The sequence below is a fragment of the Adiantum capillus-veneris genome, chromosome 8 (genome assembly GCF_014529385.1).
Source record: "Adiantum capillus-veneris isolate H3 chromosome 8, ASM1452938v2, whole genome shotgun sequence".
Taxonomy (NCBI): domain Eukaryota; kingdom Viridiplantae; phylum Streptophyta; class Polypodiopsida; order Polypodiales; family Pteridaceae; genus Adiantum; species Adiantum capillus-veneris.
Window position 1 is genome coordinate 37,957,724 of NC_140938.1, and position 24,941 is coordinate 37,982,664.

The 24,941-nt window shown below is 45.7% G+C and overlaps 1 protein-coding gene across 2 annotated transcripts in view; it reads left to right on the top strand.

Moving 5' to 3' along the window:
* The window catches only part of LOC147451986 (uncharacterized), a 94,370-nt gene that overhangs the window by 26,990 nt on the left and 42,439 nt on the right, over positions 1–24,941 (top strand). For both annotated transcript variants that reach the window (XM_086517832.1, XM_086517831.1), the window contains exons 5-10: positions 21,687–21,733; positions 21,824–21,933; positions 22,030–22,130; positions 22,229–22,321; positions 22,521–22,622; positions 22,723–22,806. In XM_086517832.1, the coding sequence (XP_086373958.1) occupies positions 21,687–21,733; positions 21,824–21,933; positions 22,030–22,130; positions 22,229–22,321; positions 22,521–22,622; positions 22,723–22,806 (537 nt within the window). The remainder of the gene's footprint in view (positions 1–21,686; positions 21,734–21,823; positions 21,934–22,029; positions 22,131–22,228; positions 22,322–22,520; positions 22,623–22,722; positions 22,807–24,941) is intronic.

Sequence of the window (24,941 nt, forward strand, 5' to 3'; positions counted from 1 at the left end):
AGCGCCAGTTAAATGACTGAAATTTTAAAGGATTTTCCTTTCTTCTTGGCTGACTGGGGAGTTGCGACATACGAACTGCTTGGAACAATCTCCGGATGACCAAGAAAGATTCTTTGGACGTATATTGCGAGAGATTTTGGAGCTCTTTTCTACTCGCTTCTTCATTTAAGAAGATCTCGTTTAAAGAACAGATTGAGCAGTTTATCTGCAGACTTCCTACGAAGATCCGAGATCACTGCTTAGAGCAAAAGTCAGATTCTATTCAAGAACTGATGAGTCATGTGAAACGGGGCTTTGCCATACACTCATGCAGTTTGACTTACCCCACAGATGAGATCATGACGTAGAAAAGCGAACAGACTTCTAAAAATGAAAGTAGAAAGAAGAAGATTCCTTAAGATCAGAAAGATAAGGATGCACGACCTCGGCTCACTCCTCGGGAAAGAGCCAAGCAAGATGAAAGCATGACTGGTTCCAGAGTGCATGGGTACTGACCCAAGCAACACGATTAATAAGAGTACATAACTTTGCCGAGCTTGGGCAAAGTGAAAGATCAAGAAGCCCTGATTTTCTTTGATGGAGGAGCCAAGGCCAACTTCATTTCACCTGAATTGGCGGCGCGGCTCGAGATTACACCCGATCAGATGGGACCACAAGCAGAGGTAGTCTAGCGGCACCGGGTAGGGACGTAGCCATTACACCGGTCATTGGCAAACTTCGGTTGCATTGTCAGGGGTATTTGGGGCATGAGGACTTCTACATAATGCCCTTGGAAGGTTGTGATGTTCTCTTGGGAGTCCCTTGGTACCATAAGAACAACGCTGTGGTCGATTATTGGGCGAAGAAAGCGACACTAACTACTGAAAAGGGCCGAACCATTGTACTTGATGTGAAATTTAAGGGCGAGTCTGTCCCTATTGTATCGGCTTCGGCCGTTTCAAAATTAATGAAATCAAGTCTGTTTGTTTACTCGATCTTTTTGAAAGAGTTAAATGATGATCATAGGACAAATATGTATGATCTAGGAAAAGAACGCAAAGATTTTCTCCACACTCATGCCGATTGCTTTTCTGAGGGCTTGCCAGGCGAGTTGCCACCAGCTTGTCCTGAGGATCATACCATTGATCTGATACCGAACCGGCCACATTACCGTGTGAGCCGAGCCCAGAATGAAGAGATTATAAACCAAGTGAAAGACCTCTTGGAAAAGGGTCTTATCCAGCCGAGTACTTCACCTTACGGCTGTCTGGTGTTGTTGGTTTTAAGAAAGACGGATCTTGGAGAATGTGCATCGACTATAGAGTTGTCAACAAAATCACCATCAAGAACATATTTCCGATTCCTAGGATCGATAGTTTGCTAGACCGACTATAGGGATCCTCTTGTTTCAGCAGGGTCGACTTGAAGAGCGTATATCATCAGATCCGAATCGCGCCTGGAGATGTCTACAAGACAGCTTTTTGACGACCTTCGGTTTATTCGAGTTTTTGGTGATGCCTTTTTGACGACCAATGCTCCAACAACCTTTAACCGAATGATGGACAAGATTTTCAGAGAGTACAGATCTTTTGTTGGCACTTTCTTTGATTACATTATTGTCTTCTCCAAGGATGAGGTGATGAGTGCGCAGCAATGTGTGCAAGTGATACAGCACGAGGAGATGTGCAAGACTTGAGCCTTGGAGAGGAGGCGTTGGTGTGCAGAGATGGGGGCGTGAGAGATCGAAGTAGGAGAGAGAGAGAGGCTGCACGATTCTTGTAAGGGGAATAAGTTGAGAGTGAATTGGGCTCTCAATCCCTTTATTAAAGTATAGGACCATTTTTAAGTTAGTGGCCAAGTTCACATTGAACTTGGCCAAAGGTTAGTAACCTTCAAAAACTATACACAAAAGGGGTCATTTGGGCTGGCCATTTGGGCCTTTAACCCAACAACCTCCCACTTAAAGGCATAAATGGCGCCTTTAAGCTACGTGACTCCCACCATTTGTATGCATAGCTGTTGTTGTGCTTTGGGTAAGCACTTAGTGAGAGCATCTGCTGGATTTTGTGATGTATGGACCTTAACCAATGTAATAAGGCCATCCTCAAGCACTTCTCGAATGAAGTGATACCGCACATCAATATGCTTTGTGCGTGCATGAAACATGGCATTTTTTGCCAGACATATGGCACTCTGGCTATCACAACCAATGTCAGGCAAACCAAAATCACTGCATAGATGTGCTAACCAAATGGCTTCTTTGGAAGCCTCATTGGCTGAAATATATTCAGCCTCTGTAGTAGACAATGCAACTATCTTTTGCAATCTAGAACACCATGAAACCGCACCTCGTGCAAACACATAACCACTTGTGGATTTCCGTGTATCCACATCACCAGCCATGTCGGAGTCACAAAATCCCTTCAACTCCAATGGTCCTTTACCATAGTAGAGGCATTTGTTTTTAGTCTCTTTCAAGTACCTCATAATAGACTTCACTGCATCCCAATGCAACCTGCCTGGATTAGCCATAAACTGGCTCACAACTCCCACTGCATGGGCTATGTCAGGCCTAGTAGCAACCATAGCATACATAAGTGAACCACAAGCTGAAGCGTAAGGCACACTTTGCATGTCATTGGCTTCTTCCTTTGACTTGGGGCAATCATCCTTGGAGATTTTGACATATGGCTGTAATGGCACGCCAAGAGGCTTTGCTTTAGCCATGTTAAATCTGTCCAGCACCTTTTCAATGTACTTTTCTTGCGACAAATACAATATGCGCTGGTGCCTTTGCCTTCTAACCCTCATTGCAAGTATACTTTCAGTGTCCCAAGGTCTTTCATTGAAAATGCAGATTTCAGCTGCTCTTTAAGAGCATCAACAGTGCTTCTTTTCTTTGCAGCTATCAACATATCATCCACATGGAGCACAAGAATGATAGGGCTGCCATCCTCATCACGTTTGGTATACAAACAATGGTCTGCATGGCTTCTTCTGTAACCATGTTTGAGCATGAAGCGATCAAACTTCTTGTACCATTGTCTACATGATTGTTTCAGTCCATACAAGCTTCTATTGAGCATACATACCAAATGTTCCTTGCCAGGAATAACAAAACCCTCGGGTTGCTTCATGTAAAGCTCTTCCTCCACATCACCATGCAAGAAAGCGGTGTACATCCATTTGGTCCAATTCCAAATCAAGGGCAGCCACTATGGCAAACAATACACGCAAAGTGGCCATCTTCACTACAGGAGAGAACACTTCCTGAAAGTCTATGCGCTCGGTATGAACATATCCCTTTGCAACCAGCCTTGCCTTATACTTGGGTTTTGCATCAACTGTCTTGATTTTATACACCCATTTGTTAGGAATAGCCTTCCTACCTTTGGGCAATTCCACCAAATCCCAAGTATGATCAGCATGCAAAGCTTTAATCTCTTCCTGCATAGCATACTCTTACTTGTCGCTGTGCTCACATGTCTTTGCCTCTTTATACGTAAGAGGCTCTCCCTCATCTGTCAACATATGCAAAGAGGGATCATATCTACTCACAGTCCGTCTTGGACGAGTAGACCGCCTCACCCAATGATCCACATTATCCGGTAATGAGTCTACATCAGGTGACATGATAAAATCATCAACAATGGGCTGCTGTACATCATTTTCAGCACCATTTTCAGCATTGTTTTGTGGCTGCAAATGCCCTTCAGGAGCCTCAATTTGCTGCCCAACATCATCTGGCTCAAACACCACTGGATCATCTACATTTTCAGCCATATGTGGTGCATCCTAAGGGTCAAGAATAGGCCTAACAGGTGGCTGGTCATGCTGAAATTTGACCCTTTGGCTTTTATGGTCATGCTTTGAGGCACAATTGTTTTGAAGCAGCCTTGCCTCATTAAAAACAACATCCCGGCTGCGTACAACCCTTTTGAGCTGAGGTAACCAAATCCTGTAACCCATTTCGTCTTCTTCACCATATCCCATGAAGAGGCCTTTAATGGATTTGGCATCTAGTTTGCTGCTCAACTGAGGTCTAATATGCACAAAAGCTTTGCAACCAAAAATGCGTAAGTGATCATATGAAGCAGGCTTGCCAGACCAAACCCCTTCAAGGATGTCACCTTTCAAAGACATGTGAGGGGATCGATTGTATATATGCACTGCAGTTTTCAAAGCTTCTCCCCAAAATCCATGAGAGAGATTAGCTGTGGACAGTATGCATCTCACCCTCTCACAAAGTGTCCTATTGAATCTTTCAGCCACACCATTAGAAGAGGGGCTGTATGGCACAATAAGCTCCCTCTTAATGCCCAAATTTTCACAAAATTTGTTAAATTCAGCACTTGTGAACTCTCCCCCAGTGTCTGTACGCAAGCATTTCAGCTTTCTACCTGTTTGGGTGGTCACAAATGCATGAAATTTCTTAAACGCAGCAAAGGCTTCATCCTTAGATTTAAGCAAATAAACCCAAATTTTCCTAAAATGATCATCAACAAAGGAGACAAAATAGCATGCACCTCCCATAGACTTAGTAGGCATGCTACATACATCAGAATGTACAAGATCAAGCACACAAGATTTACGAGAGACACCGAAGTAATAAGAACGCTTTACTTGCTTGCCATATTGACATTCATTACAAAAGTCAAGCTTTGTGCCTTCAGCATCGAGCTTGTTCAAAGTACAAAGCTTAGAAAGGCCCTTTTGGCTCATATGGCCAAGCCTCTTGTGCCATAACTCCATGTGAGAGTTTATTTCAGCCAATGCAATAAACTTGCCCAACATGGCCTTTCCATGCATGTAGTAAAGTGTCCCATTCTTTGTGCCCTTTACAATCAGCCTTGAGCCTTTAGTCATTTTCCATGATCCTCTGTCAAACAAGATGCTGTAACCATGCATATCCATCTGACCAACAGAAAGCAGACTCTTCTTGATTCTCGGCACATATCTAACATCATGCAAGACAAGCTCATTTGTGCCATCTATGGAGAGATGCACAGTGCCAATACCCTCAATGGAACATACATTATTGTTTCCAAGGTATACATGGCCATGCTTGCCTGCATCAAAAGTAGAGAAACACTCCTTGATAGGAGTCACATGAAATGAAGCACCGGAATCAACTATCCAAGTCTAGGATAATGAATAAAGCATCAATAAGATCACTCTTGGTGATCTGCATGTCCTGTGAATGAACATTAAGAGAGGCATCAAGGTCATAAGCATCATCATCTGACAAAGTGGCACACAAGATGCACAAGATGTCCTCTACATCTGACAACTCCTCAATCACAACACTAGAAGCCACATTGGCCTTCTCTTTGTCTTTTGAGCTGTCTTGTGCATCTGTCTTGACTTCCTTCTTCTCTTTCTTTTTGTCTCCGCCATTCTTTTTTCGTTCTAACTAGGCTTTGTAGTACCTGCAATCGGGTTTCTTGTGACCTTTCCTGCCACACTGATAGCAAGTCATATCACCCTTGCCTTTGCTGGCATTTCCCCTTTCCTTACTCTTACTCCTACTCCTTTGTGCATAGACATTCTTCTTCTCTGTCTTGCCTCTGCCCATGTTGGCAGAGCTGCCCCCCTCTCCACCTGCTTTCCTCCTGATTTCCTCATTCAAGATAGAACCCCTAACACCATCAAAGGTCAAATTGGGGTTATTCGACAATGAAACCACCAATGTTTCCCATGAATCAGGTAAGGTCATAAGCAAGAAGATAGCTTTCAACTTATCATCAAAAGGAGGCAAACCTGAATCCTGTAAATGCGACAAAGTACCTGTAAACAACGACAAGTGCTCTGCAGCGCTCTTGGACTCATCTAGTTGCATACCAACAAGTTTTCGCATCAATTGCACTTGGTTGACAGGCGTTGTATTCTCATGCATCGCCTTTAACTTCTCCCACACATAAAAAGCATTTGTGAGACCTTTCAAATCAATGACTGTCTCATCGGTCATGGCCATTTTGATGTATGTAACTGCCTTCCTGTTCAGGCTAACCCATGCTTCATCCGACATATCTTGTGGCTTTACCTGTTCAAGTGTCCCTTCACAATCCTTAAGAAATAGGATTCCCTGGATCCTGTCTTTCCGAAGGTCGAAACCTGTTCCATCGAACCTTCTAATCTCGAAGAGATTTTTCACATCCGAAGAAGATGAGGCCATAGATGCACGAATAAGAGGGCTAATATGCTGAATTTTTCGGCAAAATGCACCAAAACCGGAGTATAAGTGTGCACTAGAGCTCCAAATGGTCACAGTAGCAATTTGGGGCAAAATGGGTCAATTTAGGCAAAAAAACAATTTCTGAAATTTCTGTGCAGGAAATTTCAGCAAGTGAATTTGTGCTTAAAAACAACAATTTTAGTTGTTTTTAGCTTCACAAGACATACATAAGGCTAATGCACAACCTTTAGAAGCATGTATGAGCAAAAGCCCCAATTTGTAGCATCAAATTGCAAAAAAAAGAGCCACAAATGGTCATACATAGCCAAAACTTGTCAAATGTGCATAAATTGCATCAATTTTGTCATAAAATCTAATATCTAATATCTAACCAACCCAAATGATTTTCTCATATTAAATTGATCACTTAATGTGGGAGAATAAACGGGAACAAATATTAAGATATAGACATGTGCTTATAGATCTATCTCAACACGGGGCCAATGGTGGTAAAGGGGCCCAAATGAGAGATGGTCTATCAAAGAGCAAGGCTAACAAATGGAGCATAAGACCTTAGGGTTAGCTTCATTGAAGACCTCCAATAATGTGTGTAAAAGGCCTTTGACCTTAGGTAAGCTAGGACTGAGCTTGAGGCGCGGGAACCCGACCCAGCTCGAGGTGCTTGTCCTGCTTGATGACTAAGGTGCTTGAGGTGCTTGAGATGCTTGAGGTGCTTGACATGCTTGAGATGCTAGGGTTGCACTTGAGGTGAGAACCCAGCCCAAGCTTAAAGTGCTTATGAGCCAAGCTTGTGGTGGGAACTGGGCCTATGCATGAGGGGCTTGAGGTGTCAAAAAGTCAAAGATTCAATCCCTACAAGGAGGGGGCGAGTCCTACATGAGGGGGGATGAGAGAGAACACCCACACTCTCACACAAGGCATGCATGGTACAAAGAAAGCAAAAGGGACACTTGTCAAGTTTCTCCTCATGTTGCCCTCATGGTGTGCCTGAAGCCTATTGGTTAATAATTTAGGAGATTTAATTAATTGATTTAGCATTTATCTAGCCCTCTCTCTCGAAGGGGAAAGGGGGACACTTGTCTCAAGGCTACCCTTGCTGCTTGTAATGTTTCTTGCTTGTGATTGGCTAGGCCTGGAGGGGTCCAATGAGCTTCAAGCATGAGCTACAAGGGGGGGTCGACCCAAGCAAGCTAGGGGGTTGCTTAGGGGGTATACTCACCCTCACACATTCACAAACACTCTCATTGTGTGCTATGCAAAGTGCAAGAGCTCCCTCTCCTTCTCCAAGCAAGTAGAGATTGAGAGTCTACACCAACACTCTTGGATATGGAGTGCAAATCCAACCAAGAGCCATGCTTCAATGCTTAAGCTTGCCATCTCCTTCTTCTTCATTACTATGCTATTATGTATGCTAGCAACAAGAGTTATGATAAGTGAGGAACTAATTCTTTCTCCTACGAAATGTTTCTTCTTCCTCTTCCCTATCCTCATTCCTTGCTAGCTCTCTCCACCTTCGAAGGCGTTTGAGGTCTCGGGACTGAGGCTTGGGATAGTTAAAGCTTTCTTTAAGTTTATGTTATGTTTGTGATGCATGAAGCTTTCCATCTTCATTGCATCACCTAGGTCACAAGGAACACAAAGATTGTATTGTAACAAGTCTCTCTTAATGGGAGAAATGATAATACAAATGCCTATTGGAGGGGGGACCGGCTCCACATATATCCGGTCCTCAACTGTTGTCATGTTCTCTAAATTCTCTCTTGTAAAAGTATTGTTCATGCCAAGTTAACTAATTGCTATGATTATGTTGCTATCTTCAACTATGTTCACCCGCTATGCTCACAAAGTCATTTCTCAAAAGTACTTTCATTAATTTCCGCTACTCTCAAGTTAAATAGGCCAATTCCATTACATTGGTATCAGAGCATTTGGTTTCTCTTTTCTTGCGGAAGAGAGGTCCTTAAGTAGCCTATAAATGGTTGATGTTGTTAATTATATTAGGGTAAGTGGAACTGGGATCTATTATCGGTTTTGTTGAGCCCACTATGTGGGGCATGGTGCACACCTCGGGAGCTTTGGACTTAATAATGGAGTCTTTTTAGACTTGCCTACGGCTTTACCATTATTGAGCCATAAGAAGTCCGAAAGGAGCTAGCCCTTGGCAACTCTGCTATGTTAGACCTACTCCTCTACTCTCTATAATTAACCACTTCGAGCCGTGGGTGTAGATACTTAAGAGCCGATTTTCAAAGGCAAAGAGGAGTGGCAACTAAGGTTTTGAATTGCCAAAGCATACACCAAGTACATACATAAATTTTGTTAACATGGCTGACAATAATCAAGAGAGTAGAATGAACATTGATAGTTTTGATTTTGCACATGAAGGTGCTAATGATGATGCTTCCATGTTTGTGAATTATCTCGTCACTAGGTTACAGCAAGCTAAAACCTGCGTAAATCTGAAATTTGCTGAAAATACCTGTTTTGGGACCTGTTTTTTTCAGCATTTTCTTTGTTTTCGGGTAGCGAGGACCTAGTAAAGATATTCCCTCACCTTAATACATGATTTACAAAACCTGTATTTTCTTGTCATAACCTGTAATTTGCTGATTTTGACCTAATTTCAGCCTGTTTTAGGTCAATTTGACTAGCTGGGAGCCCTCTAGTGTCCACAGATGAGTCCTTCGGCGATAAAATTGCAAAACCTCGCGTGAAAGTTGACCTCCTTGGCTGAAAATCAGCATTTGTAGGTTTAGAAGCAAACCCATACCAATTGATGAGTGCGCAGCAATGTGTGCGAGTGATAGAGCACGAGGAGATGTGCAAGACTTGAGCCTTGGAGAGGAGGCGTTGGTGTGCAGAGATGGGGGCGTCAGAGGTTGAAGTAGGAGAGAGAGAGGCTGCACGATTCTTGTAAGGGGAATAAGTTGAGAGTGAGTTGGGCTCTCATTCCCTTTATTAAAGTATAGGACCATTTTTAAGTTAGTGGCCAAGTTCAATGTGAACTTGGCCAAAGGTTAGTAACCTTTAAAAACTATACACAAAAGGGGTCATTTGGGCTGGCCATTTGGGCCTTTAACCCAACATGAGGAAGAACATAGAGAACATCTGCTACAGGTCTTTCAGGCATTACGAGATCACAAGTTGGTGATTAATGCAAAGAAGAGTGAATTTTTCCTATCAAAGATACACTTTTTGGGACACATCGTCTCAGCAGGCAGCAGGAGTGCAGATGGACCCGACGGCCAAGAATGAAACTATCCGTGATTGGCCCGATTTGAAGAATGTCCATGAAGTTAGAAGCTTCTTGGGCTTATGTTCTTACTGCCCGCGGTTCATTAGAAAGTTTGCAGAGGTTGCTTCCCTTTGCATATCTTGACACAGAAAGGAGTCCCTTTCTCGTGGGGACCCACATACGTGACTGCCTTTCAGAAATTGAAAGAGAAATTGACTACAGGACCAGTTTTCACTTTGCCGGATTTGCAGAAGTCATTTGAAGTATATTGTGATGCTTGTGGTCGTAGTCAAGGTGCGGTCTTAATGCAAGAAGGCCATGTCATCGCCAACGAGAGCCGATTGTTCTCAAGGCCGGAATTGACAACACAGATATTTAAGAAAGCGCTTTTGGCGGTTATCCATGCTCTTACTCAGTGGCGACATTAGCTACTCGGAGCCGATTTTACGGTCTTCACAGATCACCAGAGTTTACACTACTACTTATCACAGAAGCAACTATCGGAAAAGCAGATGTGATGGGCGAACATCTTGTCACAGATTCAGTTCCAGATTGTCCATGTGCAGGGACAGAAGAACTTGGTGGCGGATGCTTTGTCCCGAAAGCTGTTGGTTTTTGCTATTTCCGCGATACATCATAGGAGCTTCGAGGATATGGTCGATCAGTATGCCACAGATACAGATTTTGCAGATATTTTCACTCGGATACAGAATGGGGATGTAGTAGCGGGATATTCCATTCGGGATGGCTACTTGTTGAAGAAAACGATGTTGTGCATTACACAGCCGTTAAGGGAAAAGGTTCTAACCGAATGCCACTATCCACCATTTATGGGTCACCGCGACATTGCTACCACCTTGAAAGGTGTGAAGAGATACTTCTTTTGGCCGAGACTCAAGAAGGACGTGGACGATTTTGTACGCAGTTGCTTGGTATGCTAGAAGGTCAAGTTTGATAGGCATAAAGCACAGGGATTGTTATAGCCTTTACCCATAACCACCCACCCCTGGGAAAGTATTGCAATGGATTTCATTTTTGATCTCTCGAGAACACAGAGTGGGCACGACGATATTTGGACTGTTATTGATAGATTTAGCAAGCAAGCTCATTTCATTCCAGTGAAGAAGACAATCAAGCCGGATCACTTAGCGAGACTGTTTGTGGCCCAGATCTTCAGATTACATGGCATGCCTGAGACAATTGTCTCCGACAGAGACCCTAGATTCACGAGTTTGTTTTGGAAGGCAATTTGGGAAAACATTGGTACGTGGTTGCAGTTCTCGTCATCTTTCCACCCGCAGTGAAATGGGCAATCGGAAATTGCAAATTCAATTGTGTTGGATTTATTGAAGTCTTACATCTCGGATCAGAAGACTCAATGGGAAAAGTATTTGCCCTTGGTGGAATTTGCCTACAATAACACGATTCACTCTTCGACGGGGAAGGTGCCATTTGAGATTATTGAAGGTGCTAAGAAGGTTCCACCCTGCCTAAGCACGAAAGATAAGATTTTTGAAGGCGACTAGTACACACGGGACTTGGAGACGGCTTTTGCCAAGGTTCGGGAGGCTTTGCAGCTTGGGCGGAATTTGGTGCAGTGGGTATGCACAAGAGGGGAGTCGCTCCACTCCTTTGTCAACAGATTGTCCCGATTTTTGATACTGAAGTCATCGATGTCTCTTTTGAGTTTCAGAGATACTATGAGCTGACAGTATTCTGCTGTATGACTATGAAGTGGAATTCCCGATAATATGATACTGATTTGTCCTTGGCTTGTCTAAGTGCAGGAACTGATAGACAAAATGACTGCAGCATTTCAGTCCGAAAGATCTCGATAAAGGTGATTGCAATAAAGATAGTTAATCGGGCATATATGAGGTCCCGAGTGGATCTAGATGCAATTGCTAAATACGTTGCCGATTAATCATGGTCTAAGATCCAATGAATTTTTGAATGTAATTTGTCATGTGATGTCTTGTGATGTCAAGTGGTGTTCTGTGATGTCCTATGATGTGACTGTCGATTGGTACATGTGCTAGATGTGTTGTTCCTAGTGCGTCGGTACTAACAGTCAGTGTCTGCTAAGACAGTTTATGGCTTTTGTCTGTTTTGCAGGCGTAATCGAGGGCGATTTCAATGCTTTCAAGAGGGGGGTATGTCACAAACTGGTGACGTGGCTGGCCCTTGGAGTGGTACACACACACACCCCAGCTGTTGGTCTCGGAAAACCCGTAGGTAGGCTGACGTGGTAGCAGTACGACCTTCCGTAAATTGTGGCGTGATTTGCGATGGGAAGTATGGAGACAAGCTGACGTGGCTGAGCGTACAGAATTCTGCTTTTTGCATTGAAAAAGTAGCTGGAAAAAGTCTACGCTATTTCTTGCAAAAGCTTGGGAAAAGTTGCTTTATTTTAAGTTGACTTTAAAAGAAGCTTTTGATTTTGGTAGCTTTTGGGGCTCTGATTTTGGCATCCCTTGTAATGAATAAATAAGTGGTTTGGGCTCCCACAACTCAGAGCATTTGGACGTAGAGTCTGAGAGTGAGTCCCCTCCCACTCCTTTGTACTTTGAGCACAGATTAATACAAAAAGAAATATCGAAAGGGGCGCTAGTCTTTGGGGCCAATATCTCTAGGCACGGAACTCCGCCGGGCCGTGTCGTATCAATTGTGAACTGTGAATTGTTTTGAAGTGAATCTCTGCTGTGTCGCGGTAGAATCTGGACTTTGAGTGTCCAAGTTTGTTACGGGGCTATTGCCATTTGCTAAGCGAGACGTCCATGACCACGAGGACATTGTTTACGGTTTCCTCCCCATCAACGAATTCGAGCCATTATTGTTTGCCACCATCGAAGGAGTACTGCACGGCTACTTAATGACCTCTTTGGAGAGATTGGGTTGAGGCACAGTAACAGGGAACGGGCGGAATGGAGGAGGGTATACGCGCCATAACGGTGTTCCGAGCATCTCCAACCGGGGAAACGGCGACGGGAACGGAACAGCGTTCCGGTTTCGGAATGTAACACCGGAATGGCGTTCCAGCCATGCGGAACAAGACGGAACAGCCGATGGAACGGGCGGCAGTTTTTGAATTTTGAAATGCAGCGGTGTAGCCTGCTACAGTGTCACTTTCAGAGGACACAGTTAGTACAGTTGGTCTAGGCTGGTTCACATTGGACGGACTCTCTGGACCCTCTGGCCTAGGGAGTGACGTGGCAGGGTACCGACGGTGGTCTAGTGGACCTCGTGGCCAGGTCACCACATGGCTGACATCTATGAGCCGTTGTGGTGGCTCTTCATGGTGGTACATATGAGTAGTAGCGGTTGGTGATCGTTATCATCTTCTTCACCTTTGGTCCAACATCGTCGTCGAGAGCAGTGAGTCTATTCACAGAGCACATCTTCACCATCCCTGCACATCTGAGCCTCGATACCCCCATTGTACCTGTGAGTCCTGGGCTGGAGCTTAGTGTGCTGCCACGCCTGAGTCTGTATCAGTCTTTGAGATAGTCGAGTCATATGTTTTGGTCTGCTGTTGTGTCTTTGTGAGCTCTGTTGATGTCTATTGTTTCCTTTCTGTTCATTTTGTTTGAGTGAGATTGTCACGCACATTGCACTGAGGACCACCCACTGTAGAGAGCACGACACATTATCCGCGCTACAGGTGCTCTCATTTTGGCGATCACTGTGGGACCTCAACTGAAATCTCACTCTGTGAGGTGCAAATCTTGAAGCTAGTTAGGTTTATCTAGCTTCGCCGACCTTGCCTAGCTTCGTCGACCTTGCCTTGGACTGTTCTCTTATCGCCTGGTCCAATTGGTCTAGTCCTCTCTCGCCCTGGTCCAACCTGTCCTCGTCCCTGGTCTAGACCTCCTCGACCCTGGTCTAGTCCTCCTCGTCCTTGGTCCAGCGTGGTCTAGTCACTTGCCTGGTCTAGTAGAGTCTAGACCAGTCTTCAGCCAGTTCAAGGTTTTCTTGGCCGAAGGTTGGCTGGATTGGTGGTCACTGCATGACACATACAAGGCGGTCAGTCGAGCGTCAAAGCGCACTACTGAGTGCTCTGAATTACTATAACAGAAGACGACCTTTGGTACCCAGTAGAAGTCCATCAACCTCATCACCTATCCCTCCACATACATCACCCATTCCTTCATCCGCTTCCACATCTTCCAGATCACCTTCTCCAGTAAAGCTCTCTCCTATTCTGCTACTACAGGCTACTGCGCTACAGGCTCAGCAAGGGGCCATGGAGCCGTTGGCTAGCGTTTTGGCTAAGGTAAACATCAAGTTCCCTACATTCAAAGGACTCTCTTCAGAAGATGCTGACGACCATGCAAGGAGGTTTGTATCTCTCTGTAGGGGTCGTGGTCTTAACAGGGAAGATGCTTAATTGGTACTCTTTCCATCCACCTTGGATGGCTTAGCAGACAAATGGTATAGCCAGTTTGCAGAGAACCATTTTGCAACTTGGGCAGCCTTAAGGCAACAGTTCTGTGCAGCTTTCAGGCCCGGTGACTACTAGGAGAAGGTGTTGGATGAGTTAGCCAACATGGTGCTCCAGCCAGAGGAGACTTTTGCAGAGCTTATGACTAAGACCAAGTCTCTGGTTGCCAAGCTTCCTCAGCAACCCGGTGAATTCATGGTGAAGAAGTGGGTGGAGAAGGCGCTTCCCAAAACTTCTCAACAAATACTCCGAGAGAGTCTCCGGCCCGACGCCACTTTGGAGGAGTTCATCGCAACTGCTACTAGGATAGAGGGGGCTAGGAAGCTGTTCAACAACTCCGCTCACATAGAGACCTCCTCTGTGTTTCCGGAAAGTCCTGCTGATCCATTGACTTCTTTATGTAGAGAACTTGAAGCCCTAAAACTACAACGCGCTCTTCAAGAGGAGAAAAATATCTCTCTTCGCCAGGAGAAACCCCCACATATTGAGGCTTTGGATCAAATCAAGAGAGAGCTAGAAGAGCTTCGGTCTCAACAAGAGACTAAGGCTATGGTATGGTGCAGCTCGTGTCGCTCTCTAGGGCATCCTCCACAGGACTGTCCCCTTTGGGCTTATTGCCACTTTTGCGAAAAATCTGGGCACGAAGACAAGGATTGCTACTATATCAAGGGGTTGCGGCACATACAACAAAGTCTAGGTCCTCTCCAACAAGGGCTAGCACCTGCATCGAACATGGTCTCACCCTATGGCCATCAAAACCCGTTGCCACCTCTGCTGACAATACCTCCTATGCAGCAAGGTATGCACAATAACTTTGCATCTCCCAGCTTTTATCATGCTAGTACTCCTTCAGGTCCCCAAAGCTTCTACACGTCAGCCTCCGGTCCCATGCAGCAAGGGCAGAGACCACCTCGCCCCTCAAATAGGCCAATTTTGTGCTACAGGTGCGGGGAGTATGGACACTATTAGAGCAAATGTCCCTTACTCGAAGGGTCCCCTCCCTGCCGTCATTGCCCCGAAACGAAGGATCACTACAGTAAGGATTGCCATAAAATTCGTGCATCCACGGCTTCAAACCCAAGTCAAAGCCAAAACGAGTTTGCCTTTCCCAAGCTCAATTTGATAGCAATTAGCACTGTTTCTCAGCCGCCCCCTTCTACCCACGTGGTTACCCCTCAAAATAAGCCGCCGCAGTTGGCAGAGGAGCCATTGGGCGTCCTCACCCGGGCCCAGAGAGCCGCTCTCGGTCTTAGCATTCGATCAAGTTCAACTCCCCCACACATTCTCACACCAGTGAATACCCTGCCTGCAGCTGTTAACAATCAATCCCCCAGTGCCATGAAAGAATCCAAATCTTTGCTCTCTGATATTGATGAAGCTTTCTTGGAAGCAGTTTCCAATCTGCAGAAGATCAAGATACCAAAGGAACAATAGGTAGAAAAAGAGAAGCTTACAGCAGAGACAGTCTTGAAGAACACTTTCCAACAAGTGTCCCTTTATGACATGTTGCGGCTAGATGCAAATTTTAGAAGTGACACCCTTGCTGTTATTCAGTCACTTTATCGTGGAGCAGGTCCTAGTGGCGGGCACCTCCCAGTGCGACCATCAGAGTCCTATATGATATCTAATCCCGCTGCTCCACTCACTGATTATAGAAGCCCTCGCTTGACAGTGTCCGTTTTAGGTCGGCAATTCTCAGGAGTGATAGTGGATGGTGGATCTGGCATCAACCTGATGCCCGAGTTCACTATGTTAGCTCTAGGTCTATAGCCTAGTCGTCCTACTCCCTTCACAGTTACATTGGCCGATCAACGAACAGTATACCTAGTGGGCATCGTGGACAATGTGCCTCTGCAGGTACAAAACTTTACTTTTAACTTGGATTTTGTGGTGGTTCGTCTTCCCCAGGTTGAGGGCGGATTTCCCTTGCTTATTGGAAGACCATGGTTGCGACACACTAAAGCACTCCATGATTGGGGAAACGATGCAATGTGGATACATACTTCTGGCTCCCCGATGCAACCGATTCTCTTAGAAGGAGGTATGGATTCAGTGGTGCAGCAAGTTTCTTTGTCAATGGAAACCAACCCTGAACATGAATAGCCTACTCCACCTGACGGGTCGGATGAGGATATGTTGGAATGGTTGGATGCTACCAAGTCTATGCCTTGTTATGGAGTCTCTATTCACTGTTTGCTTGAAGGTACACCCTTTTCAAATGTTTCCATAGTTAGGAAACTTAATGAGCCACATGAGCCTTTGAAGTTTGAAGAAGCAGAGAAGCAGGAAGAGAAATCTCCTCTACAGGAGTTCAGTCCCCCTCAAACATCAATCCTTTGGTGTCTCTTTCTTCTTCGACCAGAAGAAAGCTCTCCTCTGTGTCTAGCAAACTCCTTTCTCAGAGCCCGTCCTGCAAGATGAATTCCAAGATCTTGATAGCTGTCTTGCTCATGATAGCGGTCTGCTCCTTACTTGTACCTATCTACCCTTAACCCCCTCGACCTTACCCACAATCAGAATGCCCACGTCCTTCGGGTTCACAGTTGTGGCAAAGAGATCATCAAGAGCGCCGAACATTGTTGTTCCCATCATCTACATGAGAGTCACCAAAACAATAGAGAGCAGGCACTAATGTTCTCCCTTGCTGCTGTAGGCTCCTGGCGGCAGGCCCTCCATTGGTGCTGGCTCCTACAGAATCCTCCCTTGGTGCCGGTTCCTGCATTCTGTGGTTAAGCAGATGAAATTGTCGCTTTCCACAGGGACAAGCATGATGATCGCTTGTCTATCCCCCTCGCCACCTACCCACTCGCCCTCGCCTCCTCACCTACCCACTCGCCCTAGTCCCTCCCCCTCGCCCCTAGTCCCTCCACCTCACCCCCTACCCCTCGCCCTACCCTCCCCCTCGCCCCCCGAACTACCCCTAGCCCTAGTCCTACTCCCTCGCCTCCTACCCCCTTCCCCCCTCGCCTCGCCCTAGTCCCTCCCCCTCACCCCCTCGCCCTCGCCCTCGCCCTAGTTCCTTTCCCCTCCCCCCCTCGCTCTAGTCCCTCCCCCTCACCCCCTCGCCCCTACCCTCCCTTGCCCAACCCCTCACCTTCCCCTCGCCCCTACCACCCCCTCACTCCCTCTCGCCCCTACCCTCCCCCTCCCCCCTCGCCCCTACCCACCCTCTCCCTTCCCCTCGCCCCTACCCTCCCCCTACTCGCCCCTACCCATCCCCTCTCTGCCCTCGCCCCTATCTAGCCCCCAACCACCCCTTTCCCCCTCGCCCCTACCTAGTCTCTCCTCCCCCTCCCTCACCCCTACCTAGCTACCTAGTGAGCATATCACTTTGCTGTGGTGGAGCCTCATCTTGTTCCAGTTGGGATTCTTGGACTATGCAATCATATTGGGTTCTTGCCTATTCAAAGGCTTAAGGCGTTGCAAGCAGGACAGTGTTTTACTCCACTTTTGAGGCATGTAAGGTCATGGTTGGGCCTAACACCTGCTTCAAGAAATGTACAGATGCAACACCTAGTGGTTTTCTTTCACAGTTTTTTCAGTATTCCTCTCATCGAGACGGTGAGCGATCTTGTGGTGGGCAACCTGTATCGTGCTACAATGTCACTTTCACAGGACACAATTAGTACAGTTGGTCTAGGCTGGTTCACATTGGACGGACCCTCTGGACCCTCTGGCCTAGGGAGTGACACGTGGCAGGGTACCGACGGTGGTCTAGTGGACCTCGTGGCCAGGTCACCACATGGCTGACATTTATGAGCCGTTGGTGGCTCTTCATGCTGGTACATATGAGTAGTAGCGGTTGGTGATCGTTATCATCTTCTTCACCTTTGGTCCAGCATCGTCGTCGAGAGCAGTGAGTCTATTCACAGAGCACATCTTCACCATCCTTGCACATCTGAGCCTCGACACCCCCATTGTACCTGTGAGTCCTGGGCTGGAGCTGAGTGTCCTGCCACGCCTGAGTCTGTATCAGTCTTTGAGATAGTCGAGTCATATGTTCTGGTCTGCTGTTGTGTCTTTGTGAGCTCTGTTGATGTCTATTGTTTCCTTTCTGTTCAGTTTGTTTGAGTGAGATTGTCACGCACATTGCACTGAGGACCACCCACTGTAGAGAGCACGACACATTATCCGCGCTACAAGCGACAGATTTTGAATTTTAAAAAGTGGCGGCAGTTTTGGTAGCGCCCATTTCATTTAGGCTTTGGGGTGGTTCACACTAGAGGTGTGTGAGTGTGGGGGGGGGGGGGGGGGGGGGGGGGGGGTGTTCACTCTTTTCTCCTATAAAAGCTAATCCACACCCCTCACAATTTCATAGCCCTCACTCTCTCGCATTGCTACTTGAAGCCACACTCTCGAGTCTCACCCTCCCTCTCAAGCTTGAAGCTTGAAGCCACTCTCGAGTCTCACTCTCCCACCCTCTCTCAAGCTTGAAGCTTCAAGCCACTCTCACTCTCTCTCTCAAGCTTGAAGCCACAAGCTCTCAAGCTTGAAGCTTCATCTCTCTCGCAAGTTCTATTCCAATTTCCTTCATCGCATCCCTCTCTCAACTTTCAAGCTTCATCCCTCCATCCCTCTCTTGAGTTTCAAGCCTGAAGTTTCAAGCGCCATCAATATGGCACAAGCTTCCGCATCACATGAAGGTCCCTCGGTTGGTAAGAGAGGAAAGAAGGATGAGTCTTCATGGTGGGACGAGGTGCACTCCGAAGTCTTGGGCAAAGAAGGCGGTGCAAACTATGTAGCTTCCAACGCAAATCCAGGACAAGCAAGGTTCGAGCACATCTCCTTCACATAGTGGGGGAGCAAGTGAAGCATTGCAAGAATGTGATGGCCGAGAATAAGAAGGAGCTTGAGATCAAGGATGCCATCATGAGAGCCAAAGCAAGTGATCGACCCAAGCGGCAAGCCATTGACCCCAATCACTTGGTTTTTCCTTCTTCTACCACTCATTTGCACGCTTCCGTTGGAGGTAGTAGTGCGGCGGCTCAAACATCATTTCAAACGATTACTCCCCCTCTTTCCACCCATCGTCAACGAACTCTGATGCGTCATGGGATCCAAAAAAGGAGGAGGATGTGGATGCCGCCGTTGCCCGCTTTTTTCATCACGACCATATCCCTTTCATAAAGGCTCGGTAAGTTCCAAGTTCTCAATGCTCTTTCATATCATGACCATAACTAGTACGTTCATTTTTCATTTAACATTGTCTTCACTTTTGACCTTTGTGACATGTACATTGTATAGGTCGGACTACTTCAAGGCAATGTGCACAAGGATTGGGGATTACGGGCCACGCTACGTGCCACCCATTTCAGAGGCCCTTCGTACTACTCGTCTTGATAGAGAGAAGGCCGTTGTGGAGATGGCAGTTGTAAACATGAAGCGACAATGGGCCAAGTATGGAGTGATACTCATTGCAGATGGATGGAGCGACACCAGGAGGAGATCCATTCATGGGCTTGTGGCTTATTGCAAGGGAGAGATGTACTTTGCCCACTCTCATGACTCCACAGAAACAGGGAAATCCGTCGACGTGCTTGCAGGAGAGTGGGCGTCTGCCATAGAGATCATTGGCCTAGAGGTGGTGTTGCAGCTTGTCACGGATGGGGAGGCATCAACCAGGGCAGCCGGCGCCATTTTGGAGAGCATGTATTCCCGCATCAAAGTGTCATTTTGTATGGCACATTGTCTCAAGAACCTTTTAAAGGATATAGGGCACCTACCTTGGATTGAGCCTCTCATTACAAGTGCGTCCAAGCTAGTGTCCTTCATCAACAATCACAATCTTCTTCGTGCTGCATTCTTGAAGCGGTCAGGGGGCAAGGTTCTCTTGAAGTATTGTGAGACCCACTTTGCCTACGACTACCTGATAATTCATCGCCTATGCGAATGTCAGAGTGCAGTGCGGCAGACCCTTATCAGTACGGAGTACACTTCATCATCCTGCGCAGGTTCAATCGTAGGGATCTTATGTGCAAGCAAGTCAGAGGATCCCCCGTTTTGGGAGTCACTAAAGACTATAGACCAAATGGTGTAGCCGATACTCCACTTGCTTCGAGTAGTTGATGGCATGCAACCTTGCATTGGCAAGGTTTATGAGGCCATGGATCGCATGGTGGAGGCCCTCCAAACACTTGAGCCAGATGTAGACAGGTTTGAGGAGATTAGCCTGCTTTGTTAGAGCAGATGGGACTCCTATGCTTCCCCTTTCCATGGTGTGGCTTTTGTGCTGGATCCAAAGTTTCAAGGTGCAGCACAGGAGCATGATGGGGAGGTGACCAAGCAATGGAACGAGATCTTGACCATGTTTCACCCTGATCGAGAAGAGCGCCACAAATCAAGGATCAGCTTGCTATGTACAGGGATATGCGAGGATCATTTGGGCTTGCCGATGCCCAAGTTGATCGCACCAAGATCTCCTCAGTTTTGTGGTGGCAGGACTATGGCTCAGATGGGCCAGAGCTTCAGCAACTCGCTATCCACATCTTCAACCAAGCGGTTAGCTCCTCTTGCTTGGAGCAATTGTGGAGTGTTTACAACCACGTTGCATCCAGGAAGAGAAACCGACTTGCAGTGCAGAAAGCAATTGATCTTGTATTTGTGAGTGCAAACTTGCGTATGCTTTGCAAGTCGGCATCCAAAGTATCAAATCCCTTTCTACAGTGGGAGATGGAGGCAGAGGCGGAGATACTTGGGGAGGGTGGATCTACAGTAGTTTTACATGAAGTGGATGATGCGGACGAGCCTGTTGGGAACGAAGATTGGGATGACATCCATGATCTCCACGACACCACTACAGATTGGTAGGCGGGCTCTTCTGCCACCCTTGGCCCTTGACATGTTTCTATTATGGCAATTTGGCATCTATGTATTGAGCTCTTGAGTCCCTAGTGGCTAGTCTTGACTCTTGAGCCTCGATCTTATCTTTTCTTTGAGTTCTCAGTGCTTACCTTTTTGTAGCGCCTTGGCTGGCCTTATAAGCCACACTTGAATTTATAGTCATGGTCTTTTTACTCGGTTTTTCTGTCTATTGAGCTCTTCAATCTTTGCACTTCCTAGATAATTTTATTTGTGGTGCGCTTAGTATGTTGTAAGGTGTCTACAACCCCGGTAAATTGAATTTACGTCCGCAACCACTAACGCGCACAAGCAACATGTTGAAACTTGAAACATGCTTGAACATGATTCTAATTGTCCAACTAGGTGTTAGAAGCTTGGCTTATAGTTGTTTCCTAACTTAAAGACTGTTTTGAGGCTAATTTCAGCGTTTTTTGGTGGACTGTTCCGGCGTTCCCGTTCCAATCCCCGCCTATACGTTCCAGTACCGTTCCGGAGCCCCCCGTTCCCGTTCCTCGTTCCCGTTCCAAGTAACTTTGGGTTGAGGAGAGACCGCTTCTGCCATTTGCTAGTTGCGGCTTACAGCTTCCATTTTCTTTTCTTTTCAGTTAGGGATTCAATTAGGAGTATATGTGACACTTTATGATGAGAGATATCATTATCAATATACCTTGTTCTGGTCTCATGGGCCATTTTGGCCTTTAAGAGACGTTAATCTTTCTTTCTTCTCCAAGGAGCACCTTTGTCTAAGTGAAGCGCTCTGTTTTTCACCCAGAGGTGTAAGTGTATTGCTTGATATGGGCTCCAAAAGATTGAGATATTTTGCTGCGCTTACACCCAGAGGTGCGAGTGTATCGCTTGATATGGGCTTCCAAAGATCGAAATGCAGCTGAAAAAGATGGCTGCATCTGCCTGTATGTGTATATGCTGGTCGAAAAAGCTGAAAATGCTATGAAGCAGTACATGGCAGTCATATATCATTTTTTCTCACTGTGCAGCTTTCAAAACTGGCAGCTCGGAACATACGTGCTTTTATTGCCCAAAGGTAATGACAATTTTCCAAAGGTAATGCCAAACATATTTTGACTTTTGGAGTTTGTGCACATGTATTGACTCTTGAGAACTTCTACTGTAGGTTTGGCAATGATTACATACCCCCAATTGCCAGGGAGTGTCAGTCCAAGGTCACAAATACCATAGAGGCTTCTGAAGCTATCAGAGCAACCAATGTGCAGACGCTTCCTTGTAAGATTTCAACCTCAAAGTAGGACCGTTATTTTTATAATATGTTCCTGGCAGTCTTTCGTGTGGTTTTACTTACTGCCCTGTGCATATGTTTAGCGACACTATGCCAAATATTGGACAAGGATGCTTTATCCTTATATCTGCTGATTTGGAAACGTACAGTAGAATGCCAAATGGAGCAGGCCATGTATGAAGAGGTTTGAGCTTTTCTAAAACCCTTAGCATGTTGTTTGTGTTAAATAGAGAGAAGTCATTATTTGAGTATATTAAAATGGTGAGTTTTTTGCAAGAGCAGGTTTCAGTTGAATTTGTTACAGAGGCTGAAGCTGTATGTTTACTAGCAACTGTCAATCATCTTACATTTCCTGGATTTTTGGCAGCATCAATGGTAAATGGTTATGCTTGTTGAGTTGCTATTTGGCTGCCTTGATTGTTTCAAGTCAAACTGCAGGCTTCATATCTTGAATCTGAATGGCTTAGGGCCTGCAAATATCGCTTCATATGGTCTATCTTGCATCGTTGAAAATTGATTCTGTTCCGTATAGAACCAAAACAGAAATGTAGCTTGCTGACATTGTGAAGTGCAGGATGAAGAAACCTCCGCGAGTTTAAGAGCTACATGGCTGTCTAACCATCCAGATCACCAAGGCATTCCAAGCAAAGCCTGGGACAAAGTATCTGCTCTGAAGGTGATGAATGATAGATGCATTTGGGTGGGACGAGTTATAAAATTAGCCATGCTATGCAAAGAGCAGCTATTGCATCAAGAATGGGTGCTCAAATTTGCAGGAGGGGGATACTATATTTGTGAAGAAGGCTGAAGCACATCAGCATTTTACCTCTCCACCAGTTCGATATTCCGAAGGCCTACTTGTAAGTAACAACATAATTGGTGGTGTCTTGTGGATGACTACCTTGAGGCTATACCTTGCACTTTCCTTTATAGGTGAATCTACATATATAGTTGGCACTATTGAAGCTATGATTTCTAGACCATAACTTTTCAGATCAGCTGTTTTTTTGTGTTTAATTGATTAAACATAATCCGGAGAATCAATATTTAGATCAATTTTTTGTGCTTATTTGATTAAGCATAACCATACAATCTTTACATCACATGTTTTTTTGTGTTTATTTGATTAACCATGCCGTTGAGAAAAGCCCAGATGACATCCATATGATAAACAAGCCACCCAAAAAAGGCAGCAAGGGCAAAAACTACCAAATGGTTGCCATCCTCACAGCCGGTGTGAAGTTCTCGTCGTAGCCCACACCATGTCTTTGAGAGAAGCCCTTGGCAACGAGTCATGCCTTGTGCTTATCCAAAGAACCATCAGATTTGTACTTAGTCTTCTACACCATTTGACACCAATCACCTTCCGCTTGGCAGGCCACATAACCAACTCCTGAGTGTTGTTCTTCTAGATGAAATCAAGCTCTTTCTACATGGCCAACTTCTACTTTGGTTGTGAAAGTGCCTCCTCAACTATTAGAGGGTTTATATCCTTGATCACTATAGACATCAAAGCATGTATCACCTGCAAAAAGGTTCCATTTGTCATAGCAGTCTGAAATTGTTGATAACGTGTGCATCCGCATCACACCAATCTGGTGGAAAATTTGAAGTAGCTACATCTTGCAATGTCTTCAATAACTATTTTGGTAACCTGTCGGACTTGCCCCCGAAAGAGGGAGCTACTGATACATATGCTTCTACATCTGCACTAAAGTGAGAACCATTGTTATTTGCATCATGTGGTATGGATCCATTCTCCTCCGAAGCCTGAGGGATAGGAACTGGAGAAGAGGGCTCATCAACCTCAAGAGGAATATCATGATCAAGATCTCCAAGTATCCCAAATCTGGGGTTGTCACGGAAGACTTCGAAGACCATATCGCAGACCATATCGCGGCTCAGTACAACGTCCTTCTTCACTGGATCATAGAGTTAATATTCTTCGAAAGACTATTGTAGCCGACAAAGAGCATTTTATTGAACTTGGGGTCAAACTTCGCCCTCTACTTCTTCGGTACATGGACTTCTGCATTTCTCCCGAATATCCGAAAATGAGAGACATTGGGCTTTCTACCAAAGTAAGTGTCATGAGACTGTGATAAACACTAACCTTTTTTTTTTGGTTTTCTTCCCTTGATTTTTATTTAATTTTTGGGACTCTCTTTTTGAAGTCACAAATGGGTGGACATTGTATGGCTAGTGTTAAACAACTGATGGCCAAGAGTTTGATCCGCAACAGTTAAGGCAAGGCAACAAGGTAGCCATGAGATGGTTGGGCCGATAGGCATTGAAATCTGACTAGTAAAAGGGTGGCTAGGCTCAGTTAAAGTTATTTAGGTCCATCGTCGGGACTTCTTAAGTTGGTGGGTACTAGGAATTTAAACCAAATGGACATTCAAGTGTCACAAAATGATGACGTGGCAATGTCCAGTCGAACAAACCCAAAGAATTGACTTATAAGTTGCTCCAACTTATGCGACCCTGTCCGATGGGACCTCGGGGACGCAAGAACCCTAAAATTAAAGCAAGGACCAAAATAGCGTATCGTGCTGATGTGGCAGGGCTCTCCGCAATTTTTGTTGGCTGCTGACGTGGCACTGTACGGAATTCCATGATATGTGCTAGCAGCTTTTGGGGCGCCAGTTTGGACCAAATGCTTTTGGGACTCGAAGCTTTTGAACTGATTGCTTTTGGGGCTCTGCTTTTGGCATCCCTTGTATTGTTTATAAGAGCCCTTGATGCCTCACTCTACACGGCATCTGGACGCAGAGTCTGAGAGCAGAGGTACTTTGCAATGATTAATGATAAAGAAATATCGAAAGGGGCGCCGGACTTTGGGTCCAATACCTCTTGGCACGGAACTACGTCGGGCCGTGTCGACTGTCTCTCTCTCTCTCTCTCTCTCTCTCTATTAAAGTTCATTGATTTTTTGAAGTTTCTGTTCCTGTATTGATTTCTCACTTGCAATGTCCAAGCATGTTACAGTGGTATG